At 44.2% G+C, this 21,390-nt stretch overlaps 2 protein-coding genes across 2 annotated transcripts in view; one reads left to right on the top strand and one right to left on the bottom strand.

The window, feature by feature from the left end:
• The window catches only part of MEAK7 (MTOR associated protein MEAK7), a 92,055-nt gene extending 86,876 nt beyond the window's left edge, over positions 1-5,179 (bottom strand). Inside the window, exons 1-2 of the mRNA XM_085888372.1 lie at positions 5,094-5,179; positions 4,891-4,988 (exon numbers count right to left, since the gene is read on the bottom strand). Of these exons, the coding sequence (XP_085744498.1) occupies positions 4,891-4,947 (57 nt within the window). The 5' untranslated portion in view covers positions 4,948-4,988; positions 5,094-5,179. The remainder of the gene's footprint in view (positions 1-4,890; positions 4,989-5,093) is intronic.
• Positions 5,180-6,398: 1,219 nt separating this feature from the next.
• PSMB8 (proteasome 20S subunit beta 8) overlaps positions 6,399-21,390 on the top strand; it is a 34,257-nt gene continuing 19,265 nt past the window's right edge. The window contains exons 1-2 of the mRNA XM_085888366.1: positions 6,399-6,610; positions 15,625-15,769. Of these exons, the coding sequence (XP_085744492.1) occupies positions 6,467-6,610; positions 15,625-15,769 (289 nt within the window). The 5' untranslated portion in view covers positions 6,399-6,466. The remainder of the gene's footprint in view (positions 6,611-15,624; positions 15,770-21,390) is intronic.

Below are 21,390 nucleotides of genomic sequence, written 5' to 3'. Positions count from 1 at the left end.
AACCAATGGTTGGCATGGTTCACCAGATACAATGCTCCAGGCGTATTCACTGCGCAAATCTGAACTGAGTGTCCAAGATGGTGTGATATTGTGGGGTAGTAGGGTCATAGTTCCCCCACCAGGTAGAACGAGAGTGCTGGAAATGCTTCACAAAGCGCACCCAGGAATGGTGTGAATGAAGGCGTTTGTGAGGAGCTATGTTAGGTGGCCAAATCTCGATTTAGATATTGAGAGTACAGTTAACAACTGCAATTCGTGTCAGGCAAACACAAAGTTACCTGCATCATCGCCGATGCATCCTTGGGAATGGCCCCAGAAACCTTGGGAGCGCATACACATTGATTATGCCGGGCCATTTTTGGGCAAAATGTTTCGAGCCATTACTGATGCTTATTCAAAGTGGATGGACGTGCATCCTATGACAACAACTTCATCCGAAGCTACCATCGGTAAATTGAGAACCACATTTGCTACACACGGGTTACCCAAAACTTTAGTGTCAGATGATTGACCATCATTCACTCGTACAGAATTTCAAAAGTATATGGATGTCAATGGAATCACCCACCTCACCTCAGCACCGTACCATCGAGGGTCCAATGGGTTGGCTGAACGTTCAGTGCAAACATTTAAGGGGGGTACGAAGAAGCTCAAACAGGGTAGCATTGAGTCAAAAGTTGCCCGATTCCTTTTCAACTATCGAATTACACCCCACTCAACCATTGGGCGAGCACCATCAGAGCTTTTGATGCGAAGGAAGCTGAAGACCTATCTTGAGCTATTACAGCCAGATAGAGTTTGTAAAGGTTTGCAGAGTGCAAGCGAAGCAGAAGTCCTGGCATGACAGACAGCAGAAGTCCTGGCATAAAAAGTCTCATCAAGGTGAGACTTTTTAGCGTGGGAGTTCGTGTCTATGTGCTCAATTTTAGATGTAGTAATCCCTGGCTGGGAGGAACTGTTGAAGAGAAATTTGGTTCTTCCCTCTTTGTGAAACTCTTGGATGGCTGGAATGTGAGGAGACATGTGGATCACGTGTGACTGTCAACCTGTGATGTAACCGGTGATGTATCTGGTCCATCTGAACCATCCGTCGAGGCCAACACATGGGAAAGGCCTGCAAACATCATTCCAGAGGGCAACACTCCAGAAGGCTCTTGCAGAGAACATTTTCAGGGTGCCCCTGCTGTGGAGGAATATGAACCACCACCTCCTGTAGCACCAATGGAAGAGCGGGTACTCTGTCGCTCTTCCCGCCTCAGAAGACCTCCGAATCGTTTGGACTTGTGAATAGTATGCATAGGAGTGAACTTGAAATTAACTTTCATCGTTGATTTGATGGTACTGTTACTCACAATGTTTGGTATTACTGTTGTTGAAGGCAAACTGTTATGTTATGGAAAGTGGTTTTCTTTTTTGGGTTTTTTTGTATACCTTGTCGAAGCTCGTGTGAAAGCTAACACACAACGTACAGCAAGGAGGGCATGAGACAAGAGGGACGGGAGTGGGAAGGACAAAACAGTGGGGAACAGAGACATTAGGAGATCTGTGGAAGGGAGAGGGATGGGGCGGGGAACATGGGGAATACAAGATGGACATTACAGGGACTTTCAGGAAGGAAAGCAGGGAATTTGAAGGAGGTGGGCTTGGGTGGATTATCGGGGGTAGAAAAGATCGAGGATTTGGATGGGGGATGATAAGAGGTGGTGAACAGCTGTTTTGAAGGCCTGGAGGGAAGAATGGGATTGAATAGAGTGAGGGAGTTTATTCCAAAGACGGGAAAAAAGAGGAATGAAAGAGTAAAGGTGAGCAGTGATTCGTGATTTTGGTAGTTTTACCAGAAGGGGGTTATTGGCAGACCTTGAGTGCCCTGCGGAAATGTGCTGGGGACAAATCGCAGAGAGCGGGGGGGGGGGGGGGCGAGGCTGGATAGGAGACGGTAGAAGACAGAAAGACCACCGACCAGCCTACGGTGAGAGAGTGAGAGGCCTCATTGCGGGAGATGCCAATGATCCGAAATACCTTGGTTTCCACAGCGTGAAGCCGAGAAAGGTGGGAGGCAGGAGCACCAGCCCAGAGGGGAGAGCAGTACTCCATCAGGCTGTGGACGAAAGCTTTGTAAGTGGTCAGGAGCTCAGGTGGGCCGAGGAAGGACTTTGCACGATGGAGGATTCCCAGTCGGCGACTGGCTTTGGAGGCGAGGTTTGAAATGTGGCTTTCCCAAGAAAGGTCATGGCAGATAGTGAGACCCAGAAGCTTGAAAGAAAGGACTTCTTCCAGGGGATTGGTGAGAAAGTGGATGGGGGGGTTCTAAAGGCTTAATCTTGTGACTTTGATGATTTTTGTGGAATTGCTACACAAGGGCGTCGTCTAAGTTATGAGTGAATTTGGATGAATGGTAAGTTTGCAAGTTTAAGCTTCACAAGTGAAATTCTTCAATACAGCACGTGTGGTGAAGCAAATGAGTACACTAATGTTATTGAAAGAACCACTTATCACTTTGTCACCAATATCTATCATAATTGTAAGTAAATTTCAACTACTAATGCATGATGAAACACTTGTTTATGGCTTATATTAAAGAGAATGATGGCATAAGAAGAACTTAGCTTTCAGCGTTGGGCGCGAAATGCCATGGTGGGCAGAAATGACGTCTTTCATTCGTCCGTACATGAGAGGGGAGCGTTTCTTGGTTTTTTTTCCGTGAAGCAATAAATTCAATGGTTTTCACATATATAACACATTAGTTTCACAAATTTCCATTGAAATACTCGGGTATTTCCGTCAATTGGCGCCATTTCCGTCAAGGTTACGCACTGCCATCTACCGGACGGCCGTCATTGGCTGTCTTGAGGAACGTGGGGGGGGGGGGGGGGACACCAGGGACATTTCAAACTTGGTCGAATTGTGTACAGCGCATGCGCTGTAAAAGGGAGTGTAGCATACGTCCCCGATCGTCATTGGTGGTTAAGGTCAGGGGCACGGGGGAGTGACCTCAGGGAGGTGTCACAATGGCGGTGATCCTGGAGGCTGCGTGTGTGGTGTGTAAGCTGTGATTATGCTCCTTGCCTGGAAGGTCGAGCATCTGAGTGATAGCAAACGCAGTGAGCTTCATACTTAACGCGTGCACGTGAGAGAATAGGAAACAACAACAACAACACAATAACCCTGGCTATTTGAAATCCGTGTCGTGAGCTATGACCTTTTGTTTCCGGTTGTTTTTAAACGCTGTGCGGTGTATAAACACGATTGGGTTTTATTTCTATCTTGTGAATATTACTTAACGCGTGCACATGAGAGAATAGGAAACAACAAAAACAACACAATACCCTGCCAATTGTGAATCCGTGTCCTTGGCTATGACCCTTTTGCTTCCGTTTTTGTTTTGTTTCTGGGTTTTTTTTGTTTCTGGTTTTTGTCATGGGGAATGATGCATGCCGGGAGATAAAGGCATCGTCGGAGACATGAAAGACCCAAATAATATTGGATATGGTGTATATTTCCTCCACTGATTTTAATAAAGATATCTCCTGCATCATCAAAAAATAATTTTTAATCGTGATTTACGTTATTTGATCACCGATTCCGAATCCAGGCCGAAGTAACCGGAAATTGCTTTTCAGTTGTGAACAAGTTGTAGGTAAAGTCAGAAGCGAATGTAAGAAGAATTCTACGTTCACTTCTAGTATTTATTTTTTTAGATGAGATCCTGTTCTTGGTGGTGTAGTTGTTGTGAAGGTAATGTTGAGGTAATATTTATTTTTTTAGATGAGATCCTGTTCTAAGCGGTGTAGTTGTCGTTGTGAAGGTAATGTTGAGGTAATATTTATTTTTTCAGATGAGATCCTGTTCTAGGCGGTGTAGTTGTTGTTGTGAAGGTAATGTTGAGGTAATATTTATTTTTGCAGATGAGATCCTGTTCTAGGCGGTGTAGTTGTTGTGAAGGTCATGTTGAGGAATTTTTTTTTTCAGATGAGATCCTGTTCTAGTCGGTGTAGTTGTTGTTGTGAAGGTAATGTTGAGGTAATATTTATTTTTTCAGATGAGATCCTGTTCTTGGCGGTGTAGTTGTTGTTGTGAAGGTAATGTTGAGGTAATATTTATTTTTTCAGAGCAAAAAGACTTTAATTTGATATATTTAAGAAGCGAATGTAAGAAGAATTCTACATTCGCTTCTCGGCTTTGCCTATTCCATATTACATTGCAACTCCCCAGGCTCAAACACAGCAATAGAAATTCCTTTGGGGAAATTGTTCTAAGAGGATAGATTAAAACCAAAAATAACGGCCCTATTACAGCATTTGCTCGAGTCCCAAGATCTGGAATTGTTTCCAGTTTCCATGGAGGCTGCCATGTTATTAAACATTGCCAAGCGCTCCGTTCCGTTGGAGTGCTCCCTTAAGCGCTTTGAATCAAGTGAACCGCTTGGTGAGCGATAAGCAAGCCGCTTGCTAACGGAACAACCCTGGATTCTGTGCGTGTCTGATTGGGGGTGAATAGGGGGTTTTCAAAACTATCTCATCATCCTGTGTGCGCCGCCATGTTGGTTACGTTCACTTCCATGGCAACGACAGCATCAGTAGCTCCACAATCTCGCACTTTTATCTCGTTATTCGGACCGATTGCAATGGAAGATTCCGTTAATTATTTGGCCTTGTTTACCTTTTCTTGCTTGTTTAGCTTACCAACCAATGTGGCGCCTGAGCACTCCTCCATCATTTGCACTAAAACCCTCCATATTTAAGGCAATAGTTAAACAAAAATATATTCCCTTCATCCGGTTCAGTTATGACTTGTGAGCAAGAAACATATTAAGTATGTAGAGTCTTTTCATTCCTGATGGAAGATTAAAGATGAATTTCGTCAGTTATTTTCATGTCCACACGTAAATACCTTCTCCTCTTGTCGGTGTTTCGCCTTCTCGTGTTTCGCCTTCTCCTCTTTCGCCATTGTCCTTCAGTCGGTGTAACTATTTAGCCACTTCCTCCTGTCTGAAAACGTCACACAATCCCTTGTGAGCTGAATGGATTCGTCAGTGTCGTGCATTGAACTGTTTCTGTGACTGGAAGGATGATGGCTATTCATGTTGCACGCACCATTGTGTCGCCACCACACAGCCCTTCTCCTCGCACACGCCGCCATATTGCTCGGCCCAGTGAATGATTCACTGCGGCCTGCGTTACGTTATGTTCATGTGAGAAAGTGTTCACATCGACTTTGACTTTCAAACTCCAAATTAACAATCAACATTAAAGATCTCCCGATAATTTATCACGCAAGTCGAAGTATATCTGAATATGAGTGGACCTCCCAAGATGGCGCTTGGTGGCGACGAATTCGCATCACTCATAATCTTTACAGTCTGATATACAGTTCAACGAGGTCGTGCAATCTCTTAAACTAAAACCTTCCTTTTTTTGACCAAAATCCAGTTTAATATTACTGTATCAAGGTTTTTTTGATCGTAATGCTTTTGTTTATAATTTTAGTGTTTTGTTTATCGATTGTGTATTGCCATTAATGGAGGTGTATTTGTAAAAAAAATATATATATACACAGCTTTGTACAAGGATTAAGGGAGGTGTATAAACAGGATCGTTGTTTTAACTCAGATATATTGTTGATATTTTGAAAAACAGTGAGAGATTATCATTTTCAACAATTACTACAATTATTTAATATGTTTAAATGCACGGAACATAATCGTTAATCACCTCAGCGATATGTAGACGGCGTTTAAAAAAAAAACCTTTCTTTTTTTTTTTAGCAGCGTCTCGCGTCGCGAACGCTGCTCATCGAGTATTCTTATTCTTATTCTTATTCTTATTCTTATTCTTATTCTTATTCTTATTCTTATTCTTATTCTTATTCTTATTCTTATTCTTATTCTTATTCTTATTCTTATTCTTATTCTTATTCTTATTCTTCTCTCGGACTCGGCTCTTGTATTTACAACATTCGGATCTCCTTAAATACTGAGCACATCTACTCTACACATCCTCACATAGACTGCTTTTTGAGAGCGTCTATCATGAACTTTTAAATATATTCAGACATTTGCTTTGAAGTTTCGAAAAGTTCACGTTACTATTTAAAGATTATTCCATTTATCGTATTGTAATTTCGTAAATACATTATTTATTTCGTAAATACACGATATATCGTAAATACGTAAATACATTATGACTTGTTTCGCTATTGGCTTAATCAAGGCACGTGACTAAATATCGGAAGTTGTTGTTGTTGTTTGTTTTTTTTTTTTTGTTTGTTTTTTAGCCGACACATTTGTCCTTGTTAATGATTAAAACGTTGTAATCTTTATAGAATTTCATTTTCGCTGAAAGGCGATGTGATAATGAAGCTTCTGGTATTTTTTTTATCGTATCTTCTTTCAATTTAGAAGAATTGCTTCCTGTGGAGCTGAGCTTCGTCCTTCAACTTCCTGTTCTTTGGGAATCTCGGCGTCATCATGGCTCTCGCTGAAGTTTGTGGCTATCGTGAAATTGCCGCCCGGCTGCCGCGGCTGGGACATCGTCGTGAATGCTTCGGAGAACTTCAGGAGGCCTTGGGTGGTCTCCCTGAGCAGAGTTTCGCCATTCCACGGGGACTCGATGTGAGCGCCTCTCGATCGGCGCCGGTTTGCTGCTGAGTAACGTTAAGTCGTGTAGGCCGCAAAAAATATCTCAAAGCAATGTGGACACGTTCATTGCGCTGTTTGGCCTTATTTTTGTGAATACTAAGAAGCTCGATTTTGTTTGTTGGCGTTTTCTTGTGTATATATTTTTTTTTTATCGGGTTTGCAATTTTGGATCTGCAATTCATGTATTTTGATGCACTGTTGCAAACATACGATTTATTGCTTTGCTCAGTCGTATTTCAACACGGAGTTTTATACTTCATTTGCGTCAAGCTATGCTTTGTGTTGGCTTCATGGTTCGGATGATGGGTTTGGGATCCGAGGATCCCGAGTTCAAATCCCACTCCGCTGTTGGGTCATTCCATGTCAAATCATCAAAGAATCTGCCGTCATCTCTCAGATTTTTTGTAAAACTTTGGGAACCAATTGGGACCCATGAAAAACGGCAAGAACTCAAATATTTTTGCTAACAGCCTCTTAATTAGTGAGATACAGACTAACGAACTTTGGACTAATTAGCACGACGTCACGAATTCAAATGGCCATATCTCTAAAAGTATAATACCTCGAGAGCTGGTTTTGGTGTCATTTTAAAGGTATTTTCATGCCCTATGAATTTGTCTGGGCAACATTTTCCTACCTCCAACCACAAAAAAAGTTATCACAAAATATAAACTTCAATCATGAATCCCCAAAAAATGTATCCTTCAAATTTCCTCAAATTCATCCCAGAGGTACCTTATGATGTCAAGAAGATTCCACATAAATTTTGTGATGGGCGCTCCAATAGTTTCTGAGATATGAGCAATCATGTACATGTATGTATGTCATATAGGTTCGAAAATCAGCATTTTTAATGTATTATACAATCATTCTAACCTAGCCATGACAGGGAACACAGGGAACGACCATCAATTGCTTTGAAGTATCATAATTAATTATCATAAGTATCATAATCTGTTGAATTAACACCAGGAGGGGTTGACTCTGCCTGTCATCCTTCCGAGGTCGGCAAAATGAGTGCCGGATTGCTGGTATCCTGTGTCTGAGTGGTGACCCATTCAGGATTGTACCCAATAACCAAGGTGACTGCTTGGGCAGCACCAACGCTCTGCACAGAAAGTGGTCCCAATCTCCTCCTCCTCCTTCACCATTGAGAGATAGAGGCAAAAAACGATATATAGCATGATATTTCAAAAGTTGTGCCTATACATAGCTGTCAGTTACCTATACACCCTCCCAAATAAAGGTATGCATCAGACGAACGTTTTGCATGCTTGGAACAAGATCGCCCGTAGGGCAGGTACTCTGCAAGTATATATCTATATAATTCCAGCAATCTCTGTGTGTCTGTTTGTCTGCGACTGCCGTTTCTCGATGACCGCCAGTCCGATCTGATTGAAACTCTCCAGGAATATTGCCGGGGACCCGCGGATGTGCCTTTTCAAGGTTTGATATCGATCGGACGAGCGGTTCCCAAGTTACGGCCATTTTACTGCTTTTTCAGTGTTGAAAAGGTGTATATATGGCAGCTGAAGGTGTCGTTCCACCTTCTCACCTTATCATGCCATTTTTTTTCTCAGAATAATAACAGCATCTTAATAATAATAGCACAATAATTGGCAGTACACAATAATAGCACAATAATTGAATAAAAAGAATAACGTGATACAATTACCAATGTCTGTCAACCAATAACGACCTATATATTGTCTGTCAATCAGAGAGGACACGGTGCTATGACGTCACAAATGACGTCACAATGCTTCCTCTTCGGATTGAAACTTGCCAGGAATATTGTCGGGGCCCCGAGGATGTGCCTTTTCGAGGTTTTATATCAATCGGACGAGCAGTTCCCAAGTTACGGCCATTTATCTGTCGACCAATGACAAGACACGGTGCTCTGACATCACAAATGACGTCACAATTAATGTTTATTTATTTATTGCACGATTGATGGTCCGATCTGGTTGAAACTTACCAGGAATATTGCTGGGGACCCGCGGATATGCCTTTTCGAGGTTTGATATTAATCAGACGAGCGGTTCCCAAGTTACGGCCATTTATCTCTCGACCAATGACAAGACACGGTGCTCTGACATCACAAATGACGTCACAATTAATGTTTATTTATTTATTTATTTATTTATTTATTTATTTATTTTTTGCACGATTGACGGTCCAATCTGATTGAAACTTGCCAGGAATATTGCTGGGGACCTGCGGATGTGCCTTTTCGAGGTTTGATATTAATCGGACGAGCGGTTCCCAAGTTATGGCCATTTATCTGTCGACCAATATCTGAGAGAGGAGGGCGGAGAGAGAAAGGGGGTAGAGAGGGGTGGGAGTAGGGAAGAGAGGGGGTGGGAGTGGGGATGAGAGAGAGAGAGAGGGGGACGGGAGAGGGGGTGTGGGAGTGGGGGCGAGAGAGGAGGGGTGAGACGAGGGGTGAGAGAGAGGGGGAATAGAGGAGGGGTGAGAGAGGGTGGATAAAGAGGGGGAAGGAGAGAGAGGGGGAGAGAGGAGGGGGGGCGAGAGAGAGGGGGCGTCACAATTCTTCTTCATTTGATATGACGTCACAATTGAGGCTGGGGACCTGAGTATGTTTCCCAAGTTATGGCCATTTATGATACGGTTGGTCCGATCTAATTGAAATAATGCCCCAATCCAGTCGTCGTTTACGCACCTATGGGCCCGCCCCAACGGGCCCGTACTAGTATATATAATTAGGCGAGAGGGTTTGTGGAAGTCTTGTGAGGAGAGCACAGTTCTTCCTTAAAGCTGTTTAAGTGCATCCTTAATGTGCATCAACTCCGCAGGATACCACTGGTTATTTTGGGTGCTGTTTCTAAAGGAGATGAGCCCCTGCGAAACCGGCCTATCCTGCATCCAGGGCCAAATTGGGTTCAGTGTACGAAAGTAATTTTTCCAGTTCAGATGACCATTGATCGTTAGCGGCAGTTTTCCACAAAACATTTGAGGCTGATGATTTGAATGGCTTTGGAGGTTGACTCAGCCTGTCATCCTTCCAAGGTCGGTGAAGTGAGTACCGGTGTACTGGGCCCGGTGTATGCCCTGGTTAAAATAGGTGTACCATATCCCTGTGTCGTAAGAGGCGACCAGGGTTGCGTCAGGAAGGGCATCCAGCGTAAAACCTGTGCCAAGTCATTATGCGGATCATGACAGATGATCCGCTGTGGCAACCCCGAACGGGAGCAGCCGAAAGAAGAAGAAATTTGAATGGCTTTGGAGCTGAGCTGTTCCAAATGGGAACCTGAAACCCGTTCTTTAAGAAGTTATATCAGACGTTACATGTTGGATCGGCCAATTTACTCCTCAGTGGCTTCAAGGTCCCATGACACTCAAAAGTACTGGAATTGCATATGTATATATATATATATATATATATATATATATATATATATATATATATATATATATATATATATATATATATATATATATATATATATATATACACACACACACACACACACACACACACACACACACACACACACACACACACACACACACACACACACACACACACACACACACACACACACACACACACACACACACACACACACACACACTGGGGAGAACAAGTGTTTGATGCACTGCCGATTTAGCAGGTGTTCCCACTTACAAAGCACGTAGAGGTCTGTCATCTTTATCATATGTACACTTCAACTGTGAAAGACGCAATCTAAAACAAAAATCCTGAAAATCACATTGTATGATTTTTAAATAATTAATTTGCATTTTATTGCATGAAATAAGTATTTGATCACCTCCCAACCAGTAAGAATTCTGGCTCTCACAGACCTGTTAGTTTTGTCTTTAAGAAGCCCTCCCATTCTCCACTCATTACCTGTATTAACTGCACCTGTTTGAACTCGTTATCTGCATAAAAGACAGCTGTCCACACTCAATCAATCAGACTCCAACCTCTCGACAATGGACAAGACCAGAGAGCTGTCTAAGGACATCAGGGACAAAATTGTAGACTTGCACAAGGCTGGGATGGGCTACAGGACAATAGGCAAGCAGCTTGGTGAGAAGGCAACAACTGTTGGCGAAATTATTAGAAAATGGAAGAAGTTCAAGATAACAGTCAATCTCCCTCGGTCTGGGGCTCCATGCAAGATCTCACCTCGTGGAGCCTCAATGATCATGAGAAAGGTGAGGGATCAGCCCAGAACAACACGGCAGGACCTGGTCAATGACCTGAAGAGAGTTGGGATCACAGGATCAAAGAAAACCATAAGTAACACACTACGCTGTCATGGATTAAAATCCTGCAGCGCACGCAAGGTCCCTCTGCTCAAGCCAGCGCATGTCCAGGCCCGTCTGAAGTTTGCCAACGACCATCTGGATGATCCAGAGGAGGAATGGGCGAAGGTCATGTGGTCTGACAATAGTGCTTTTTGGTTTAAACTCCACTCGCCGTGTTTGGAGGAAGAAGAAGGATGAGTACAACCCCAAGAACACCATCCCAACCGTGAAGCGTGGAGGTGGAAACATCATTCTTTGGGGATGCTTTTCTGCAAAGGGGACAGGACGACTGCACCGTATTGAGGGGAGGATTGGTGGGGCCATGTATCACGAGATCTTGGCATACAATGTATCACGAGATCTTGCCATCACATACAATGTGATTTTCAGGATTTTTGTTTTTGATTCCGTCTTTCACAGTTGAAGTGTACCTCTGATAAAAATTACAGACCTCTACGTGCTTTGTAAGTGGGAAACCTGCAAAATCGGCAGTGTATCAAATACTTGTTCTCCCCACTGTATATATGTCCTACAGGAGTTTTTCATCGTGATTTCTGATCTGACAATTTTTTTTCACAATACTCGTTCTGTAAAATGTAAAATTAAAAAAACAAACCTCTTCAGGAACACCCCTAAAAATTCTGCCGAAATCCACTGAAAGAGGCGTAACCCGCATGACTCATCTCCAGAACAACAAAGGCTGCACGTAAATTACTTGGGTTGGTGGTCTACGTGATTGTATTGGCTTCCTGTGTGTTTCCACATTCGATTGGTCGACTCAAACGCTTCGTTCATTTCTGCTTTTAAAAAAATCAAACATTTGGTTTTGAATAATGGATGACATGGACTTTGATTTGTCTGGTAGCGACAGTGAGTGTGAGAGAAATGAAGGATTTTGGTCTGAATCAGATGGAGAATTGTCGGATAACGTAGTCACGGGAGGTGAAGTTCAGACAGCTGGAAATGGAATACGGCCTTACCAGTTCGAGCCCGAAGCAGGATAAGCAGAGGAAACTGGCGATGAAATTCCCGGCGTTCATGATGATCGGGAGGACATCGAAGGAAGACTTGGCAAGAACAACTGGTTCGACTAAATCCTATTCATAATTCAATAATGTAAATTCGACTTGCATACTGCTCGATATCAGAAATATTTTAGTGACGTGACGTGACCAGCACAGCACAACGCAGCGGGCATGTTGCAAGCAAGGCCAGCCCATGTCATCGGCCGTATCTCTCCACGCATAAAACGAAGCAATCTCGCTGTCCGGATACGATGAAAACTTGTGTGCAGAACACACCTTGCGACACAATTGTCTCGAGTAGTCCGATAAATCTGACGTTCTGTTGCATTTTTATTTATTTTATTCATACTGTTGTCATGTAGAGCCAGTAGAAAACAATAAAAGAAAGCTGCAGCACGTCAGATTTATCGGACTAGTCTAGACTCTAGAGTTGACAAGTAACTTGTATTAGCATGCACACAATGTATAAGTCAATGCGTGAGAGTCCCGAGGCTATGAGGCCGTGTAATAGGACATATAAATTTGTTTCATAGTTGTGCCAACATATTTTTCCCTGTTCATTTTGGCTATATGTTAATGAATAGCAAGCCAATGGAAGCAGTACCTTCACTTTAGAATAAACCCATGTATGTCGAGTGCAGCCATACCTGGCTTGCATGTATGTGGAATCGTACCTATCCCAACAGGCTGGTTTCAACGAATAATTCAATAAGCTGCAAAATGTGGGTGCAGGTTTTTCACGTTGTTTGATTTTAAAATTATTTAATTGTGCCTTGAAATGATGCAAGTTTCGCCATTCCACGGAGACTCGATGTGAGCGCCTCTCGATCGGCGCCAGTTTGCTGCTGAGTAACGTTAAGTCGTGTAGGCCGCAAAAAATATCTCAAAGCAATGTGGACACGTTCATTGCGCTGTTTGGCCTTATTTTTGTGAATACTAAGAAGCTCGTTTTTGTTTGTTCGCGTTTTCTTGTGTATATTTTTTTATCGGGTTTGCAATTTTGGATCTGCAATTCATGTATTTTGGTGCACTGTTGCAAACATACGATTTATTTTGCTTTGCTCAGTCATATTTCAACACAGTTTTATACTTCATTTGCGTATTCATGTTGAACCTTTGCATGCCATTCCCAATATTAATCTTTAGTATTTTACTTGTATGTCCCTGTAAGTTTATTTTTGAAAGGAAAGGTTCAACAGTCACATTTTATATTTTGTGGATATGGTATAGCCCTTTATTGTGCATACATGTATTGGATTTGTACACGACTACTACAAGGTAGTAAAGGGATAAATAATTGCCTCCTGATTGTTGTGCATACACTGCTCAGAAGCAGAATTTCTTTTCCGCGAAACAATCACAGGAATTAAGACTATATCAATGAGATAGCAAACACATGTGTACAATGCATTTGTACGTACTTTATACGGCGCGCGACGTCTTATCAATCCATTCTGTGCGAGTCGCGTTCTGGAGATGACGTCAACGGTCACGTGACCTGCGGTTCGCTGAACTCAACTTTTTTGAGGGGCGGGGCATAGCAAGTTGTGAAAAGCACTACAAATGTTCGAAATATTGGTCTAATTATGTCATTGTTGATTTAAAAAAAGAAACATTGGTGATTTCTTCACTCGGAAGGTCAAGTTAATGTATAAATAACCAGAACATTTTGAGTGTCATGGGACCTTTAAATATTCAAGTTCAAAACGTATTGTCATGTCAGACGATCCGTTAACAGGGTTCAACTGAACTGGGGGTACAATCACACGAGTTGCCAAAACGATGCTGGATTTGTTGTACTGTTCAGATTTTACAATGATTTCACCATCCCCCAAAGAGGATTGCTCAAATACAGCCAAATTTGGTGGTGCATCATTCTGGAAGAAAGGAAAATGGGAAAACTCTTCTTATAACTCGAACGGCACTCGGTAGAGCGCATACCTCCCCCAGGCTGAAGAGTTTACGTGTTTTATCCCATTGATAGGCCTATCTGCATCTGAACCTGAACCAAAATCTAATCGGCTTGTTCTTGTCACCTATCCAACTCATCCACCTAGTTTTGTCGTAATCCATCCACAACTTTTTGAGATCATGCGACGTATCGTTTTTGTTCCTATCTCTCAATTGTGAAAATTCACTTTTTTAAAATGCTTGACTCCAGATTCAGGTCCAAATCTTCACCAAAATCTAAATCGATTCATCCTTGTCACACACCCAACCTATACACCAAGTTTTGTCCGAATCCGTCCATAACTTCTTTTTTTTTTTTTGAGATATCGTACTTGCAAACAGACAGACAAACATCAGTGAAAACCGAGCCTCTATCCAGGGAGGGTGTTGAGTTGGAGAGGATAGCTAGGAGATGAAATCTCAAGCAGATGATGAGGCTTTTGAGGGATGATGTGATGTGGAAAGGTAGGAGGGGGAGGGAGGTGGGGAGCATTTAAAATACAAATTCTGCTTGCATCATACGATGTATAGTTTTCTACAATTGAGACGTAGGGCAGTGGATGATGCGGCTAAAAGGGACACACCTGGTGGTAACACTTTGCTATTTAATACAATGGCTAATGTCCTCCAAGCAATGCCCTTTCCCGGTCGCGAGTTATTTGTTATTATTAACCTCCGCCATCGAAGATGGACGGAGGTTACTGTTTTCACCCCTGTCTATTTGTTTGTTTGTTTGTTTGTGAACAGTATTACGGATTTCGACGAAACTTGGTGGGGGGATTAGGTATGGTCTAAGGATCATGCCATTACATTTTGGACTTGGTCCAAAGTCCAATATGGCCTTGATTGCGGCCATTTTGAAAAAATATTTGAATTTTTGTTTTTGCATTTCTGCATGTTTTAAGTGATTTCCAACCCCCCGCCCACAAAAAAAATTGTTCGAGGAAAAAAAACAGAATTTTGCAACTTTTTTTCAACAAGATTTAGATTTTTTTTTTTTTTTTTTTTACAGTTCTACATGGTATAAGTGATTTCCAACAAAAAACATGCCAAAATTATAATTGCGGCTGATTTTGGAACTTCAGGTGGATATACTCACGTAAAATCAATTTCTGTCTCAAGGAATCTAGTTATGACGAATGAATTGAATATGTAAAAGTTAAAAGTAAAAGGGAAAGTTGCAAACGATAACTCTGTGAGCACTGTTGACGTCAAATTGAATGAATAGGATATCAGGTTCACTTGAGTGACCTAGCAGTATTGGTGGTGGAGGTTTTGCACTCGCCCAAGTGCTCCCCCTCTAGTTTTGTACATGAGTTTGATTGATAAAATAAATTAGCTGGTGTTTATTATGCAGCATATTGTATGCCACTTCAATATATTTTTTCACTACAGAAAGCTTACGAGGCCATTGCTTACATTGTTACTAATAAATGATGATTTACAGCTCACCATATTGCTGATAAATGACGAAGTTTGGTAAAAAAAAAAAGGGGGCACTGAGAAGTCGGCCCATTCTCTACCATGACTATGATGATTGAGGTGATGTGCCCGTGTGGGAATGATTGTTGTAGTGTTGCTGTGTCATCAGGCTTTTGCTCTTTTGATGCCAATTCCAAATTTATCCTTTGCAGTTTTTTTGGGGGGCGGGGGGATGGGTGGAGGGAGTGGTGGATTTTTACATGTTTTAAGTTTAACTATTGGCTTTGTGAATGAAAAAATATTCTCTTCCAGCCCGTGGAATTCTTGAAGCCTTTTGCATCAGGCGAGAGTGATGTGAAAATAGAGTTTCACCATGGAACCACCACATTGGCTTTCAAGTTTGACCATGGGGTCATCGTCGCTGTTGACTCTCGTGCTACAGCAGGTTCTTACGTCGGTAAGGAAACTGGGTTTTGCATGAGCATGCGAAAGTGGAAATTGCTTGTCACAATCTTGTGAAAATGTTGATTTTGAAAACTACAGGTAGTGGATGAAAAATGGAAACACCAACAGAATGTTACTTGGTTGTATGTTTGGCCACCACGTGCATCCAAGACGGCATGGATGAGATTTAGAATCGAGTCAACAAGGGTCTGGAGCTGTTCTGCAAGAATTTCACACCATTCTTCAACAAGGAGGTCCTTGAATTCATTTTGGTTTGATGGAGGTAGAAACTGCTGTTTTGGGTGCTTCTCCAGACAGTCCTATAAATGTTCTGTGGGATTGAGGTCTGGCGATTGGAAAGGCCATGGAAGATGGATATTGTGCTCCCCAAACCATCCGGTGACAACATATGAACTGGAGCATTGTCGTCCTGAAAGACACCCCTCCCAGCAGCAAAGAAATGCTGCATCGTAGGATGCAGATGATCACTCAGGCCAGTAATGATGTAGTGCACTGCATCAACCCGAACTTCTAATGGAATGAGTGACCCAGGCAGTGCCAGGAAATCATGCCCCACACCATTATGGAACTGTGAGAACCTTTTACTGTTGGAGCCAGGCACTCTGGGCTGTGGAGCTCCCTGGGCTGTCGTCACACCTGCGCACGTCCATTCGTCGGAGACATTGCGAAGGACGATTCATCAGACCATATCACATTCCTCTTCTGCTTAGCAGTCCATTGCCTATGCTCCTTGCACCACTGGACCCACAAACAGGTGTTGCCAGGTGTTTATAATACGAGCAATTTGGGCAAAGCAACCTCTGCCTGTCCGATTGCCGAAGGCAATCCTCAAAGGGCGGAGGAGCTCCTTGTGAGCCAACGGCCATCCATATCTAGTGCCCAACTGTGTCTGCGGACGTCCTCCTGCAGTTGGGTTACTTCTTATTAGGAGGTTGGTGGCAGGATTTGCACTCCGGCCACCGTAAAACCCTTCACTCCGCAAAACGTAAAAACGCAAAAAAATCTGAAAACCCACTCCGTGGGAGTACCTCCTGTGCAGCTTCCCTTCGCAGGGCAGCTCACCGGATGACGGGATTGGGGCAAAGCCTTCGGGACCCCCAATCTTTGATCGGAGGGAAACCACGGGGTAACATCCCTGGGTCAGATTGCGGGAGAGTGTGTCGGAGTGGTGCTGAGGTGTCGTCCACCAGACGGCGGTCTCCTTGGGTTAACCTGAGGCGGTCCCTTCGGGTGGGTGCCTGGAATGTCCTATCCCTAAGAGAGGATGATCACCTGTCTCTGTTATCATCTGAGCTCAAGCGTTTGGACATCGGGATTGCAGCTCTCTCTGAGGTTCGGAGACCGGATTGCGGCGAGATAATGGTGGGTGGTTACACCTACTATTGGTCTGGTCGCTCTGATGGTTACCATACCCAAGGAGTTGCTGTAGCTGCGTCCAATAAGCTGACCCCAATGATAATTGAGGTAACACCGGTCAACGAGCGTATTATGAGATTAAGGATTTGTCACTCCTTAGGTGTCATTTCCCTGGTCTCTGTTTATGCTCCGACTGAGGCGAGTGATCTCACCGTGAAGGATGCATTCTACGCCACACTCGAGTCTGTGGTTGATCAGTGCCCCAGACGAGATACACTTCTAGTCTTGGGGGATTTCAATGCATCGACTGGAACTGATAGGGACGGTTATGAGGTGTGTGTGTTGGTCCCCATGGGTCAGGAACTATTAACCAGAATAGCACTAAGGTCATGGACTTAGGCTCGCTGGTTCATGGTTTCAGCGCCCAGAAGCTCATCGCTGGACTTGGTATTCCAACACTGGCGGTGTGGCAAAGGAGATTGACCATGTCCTCATTGACGGTCGTTGGAGGCTGATCCAGAACTGCAGGGTCTACCGGAGTGCTCAGTTCCTCAATACTGACCACAGGCTTGTTGTAGCAACTCTAAAGCTGCACCTTAAATCCTGGAGAATGGTACCATCCTAGCCTAGGCTGGATGTTGCCAAGCTCAGGGATGAGAGAGTAGCTGAGGAGTTTGCGAACATGCTGAGTGGACACTTGGGGGGTCTGGGTGCTTTGGGGGGTCCTGAAGAGTTGTGGAGTGCCTTCAAGACCACCGTCCTTGATGTTGCCGGTGGATGTCTTCGAACTCACCGCAGGGCAAAGAAGAATTTTGTCTCTCGAGGGACACTGGATACCATTGACCAGAGTCGCAGGGCCAGGCTGAATGGCAGAGCTGAGCTGTTCAGGGAGCTGAGGCGTAAAACTGTACGTGCACTGAGGGTGGACAAGGAGGCCGATGTGCGAGGAATCTGTGAGGGGGTAGAGAATCACCTGTGGACATGTGATTCTCGTCCCGCTTACAGGGGAATTCGCGCATTACGTTCATCCAAGCCCATCCCTCGGAGCACTGCAGTTCGAGCAGAGAGTGGTCTGAAGTGAAGGCCCGCTGGGCCGGTTACTTTGAGCGGTTGTACCAGGCTGATCCCCCAGCTGTCGAGTTGGACGTCAAGGGTGTTACAATCCCTGTTGCTGACCCTCAAATCAACTGTGGTCCACCTTCGCTTGTGGAAACACGGGCTGCGGTGAACCAGTTGAAACGGGGCAAAGCTCCAGGGATCTGTGGCATCCATGCCGAACTTCTCAAGGCTGGTGGAAATGCTGCACTCGTGTCGTTGCATGCAGTTTTGTGCTCTGCCTGGAACACAGGCATCATCCCAACTGACTGGAAGAGGGGCCTTGTTGTCCCTCTCTGGAAAGGGAAGGGTGATCGCCAAGACTGCAACAACTACCGAGGGGTGACGCTGCTCTCAGTGCCGGGCAAGGTCTTTGCTCGGATAATTCTCGATAGGGTTCGTCACCATCTGCTTGAGCACCAGCGTCCAGAGCAGTCAGGCTTTACACCAAAGAGGTCAACGATTGACCGTATCCTTGCACTTCGTGTCCTCACCGAACACAGACGAGAGTTTCGGCAGGGGCTGCTTGCAGCCTATGTTGATCTCTGTAAAGCGTTCGATTCAGTGAATCGGGATGTCCTCTGGAGGATTCTTGGTCTTCGTGGGGTGCCACCAAAACTGATCGATCTGATGTCTGAATTCTACTCTGGTACTGAGAGTGCTGTAAAGTGTGGTGGTACCACCTCTGACTTATTTCCAGTTGTTACTGGAGTTCGTCAGGGATGTGTACTTGCCCCCACACTTTTCAGCACTTGTATGGACTGGATTTTAGGGAGGATGTCGGAGAGATCAAGTTGCGGTGCATCGTTTGGGAATGTCAAGATCTCGGACCTTGATTTTGCAGACGATGCAGTCATCTTTGCGGAGACTTTAGACATCCTTTTGGGGGCCCTCGAGGTACTGAATGAGGAGTCGGAGCCGCTGGGATTACGGGTTTCTTGGGTCAAAACTAAGATCCAGGCTTTCGGTGACATCTTGGATGCTGCTGTCCTGTCTGTGTCTGTTTGTGGTGAGGATGTTGAGGTCGTGGAGAGATTCACTTACCTTGGCAGTGATATTCATGTCTCTGCTGGCTGCGAGTTAGAGGTCAATAGACGTCTGGGTCGGGCCTGGGGAGTCATGGATTCACTGGATCATGGGGTGTGGCGCTGCCGGTACCTGTGCGGGAGGACGAAAGTCCGAGTCTTCAGGTCCTTGGTACTTCCAGTCTTGCTCTATGGGTGCGAGACTTGGACTCTGACCAAGGATCTGAGACGGAGACTTAATTCCTTTGGTACCAGGTCTCTTCGGAGAATCCTTGGCTATTGCTGGTCGGATTTTGTATCTAACGAGCGGTTGCTGAGAGAGACTCGGATGAGATTTGTTACCTGCATAGTCCGTGAGCGTCAGTTGCGGCTGTATGGACATGTGGCTCGTTTTCCTGACGCTGATCCTGCTTACCAGATTCTCTCAGCGAGGGAGTCTCATGAGTGGAGGAGGCCAGTGGGCCGACCACGTGCCTCATGTTTCCAGCAGGTTGACCATCATCTCAAGGAGATGGGGATGGGCCTGGCATCTGCCTGGGGGATGGCCAGACGGAGGCCCCTGGAGTACCGGCGGAAAGTGGACGCAGCGACGCGCTGTTCTGGCACATGCTCCCATACCTGACCTGAACCTCTGCCTGGCAATGGTATCCCACCCTGTGAAGTTCCCTTTTGACAATTTTCAATGATACAGGGTCCTCACGACCCGTTGAACTCTTTCGCCTCGCTGTACGGACTAATGCCTGTGCATCACGCTTGGCGAATATGTGCTTCCACCCACTCTTGATTCCGATGATGTTTTTCCCAGGCTGACATCACCTTCGAAACTTAATCGTAACGCATTAGTAATTCCCGCAGCCTTTGTCACTGATGTGCCTGTCAAATGTGCACCAACAATTGCACCCCGTTCAGTCGCCGAGGTCTCCACTTCCGGCCGTGTTGGCTCTTCTTATCGGATTTGAGCTGAAACATATATACATATACAGTAATACCTTGACATACGAGTTTAATTCGTTCTGTGACCGAGCTCGTAACTCGGTTTGCTCGTCTCTCAAAACAATTTTCCCAATTGAAATTAATTAAAATACCATTAATCCGTTCCAGCCCCCCCCCCCAATTTTTTTTTTAAATTCACTTTATCGCTAAACTTAATTGCTACAATTTTTTTTTTACATTTTTTTTTTTTATTCCCTTTGCCGTTACACTTACTTGCTACAATTATCCGTTACCGCAGCTTCGAAATAATCGCAACGCCCTTGGCTGGCGTTATAGCCTTCAACTAATCCTTCTGCTTGAGAATAGTACATATCGTTGAAGTACTACGCTCAAACTCCCTCGCCAACTTGACAACACGCACTCCACGTTCATGTTTTGCAATGATTTCACGCTTCATTTCAAGCGACATCATTCGTTTCTTCTTAGCACTGTCCTTTGCAGTTACTTTTTTAGGACTTATGGTTGAGTTACAACAAAGAAATTTGGCAAAATAACTGCACCAATGAAAAAACAAGAGCTAAACACAACGCAGATTACTACGGTACGACCCTACTCAACGAGATAACCAAGAGAACTGAACGAGTGAGTGGCGGGAGATGCGTGAAAAGGCGGGAGAAAAAAAACAAAACAAACAAACAGCTCGCTCCACTCGTAACTCGGATCTCGACTCGTAACACAAAGCAAAAAATCATCCGAGCAACGGCTCGTAACTCGGAATACTCGTAAGTTAGTGCATTCATATGTCAAGGTATTAATGTATATGATCTTGGTTACCATGTTTCTGGGTCAGAAATATTGATTACATGTTTGCGATTGTTCACCGGGACCATGCTGGCCTTCTTCCGAGCATTAAATTCACCATGGAAATTGCACAACTCGATATGCTACCATTCCTAGATGTGGAGGTTCAATTACAACCAGATGGCACTTTGAAAACATCAGTATATAAGAAGCCCACACACACACAACTAACCTACTGGACTAACCTACTCGTGCCACCCCATAATACATAAGCGCAGTGTTGCCCACACCCTAACTTCCAGAGCTTCACAGGTTTCATCCTCAAAAAATGCTGCCATTAATGAAATTAGACTGGTGTGAGACCTTCCAACACAAAATGGATATGACAAAACATGCCACCCGG

This window comes from Eptatretus burgeri, chromosome 7 (genome assembly GCF_056783735.1).
Source record: "Eptatretus burgeri isolate ZD-2024b chromosome 7, Ebu_testis_v1, whole genome shotgun sequence".
Classification (NCBI taxonomy): domain Eukaryota; kingdom Metazoa; phylum Chordata; class Myxini; order Myxiniformes; family Myxinidae; genus Eptatretus; species Eptatretus burgeri.
This window is presented reverse-complemented; position numbering and strand designations above follow the sequence as displayed.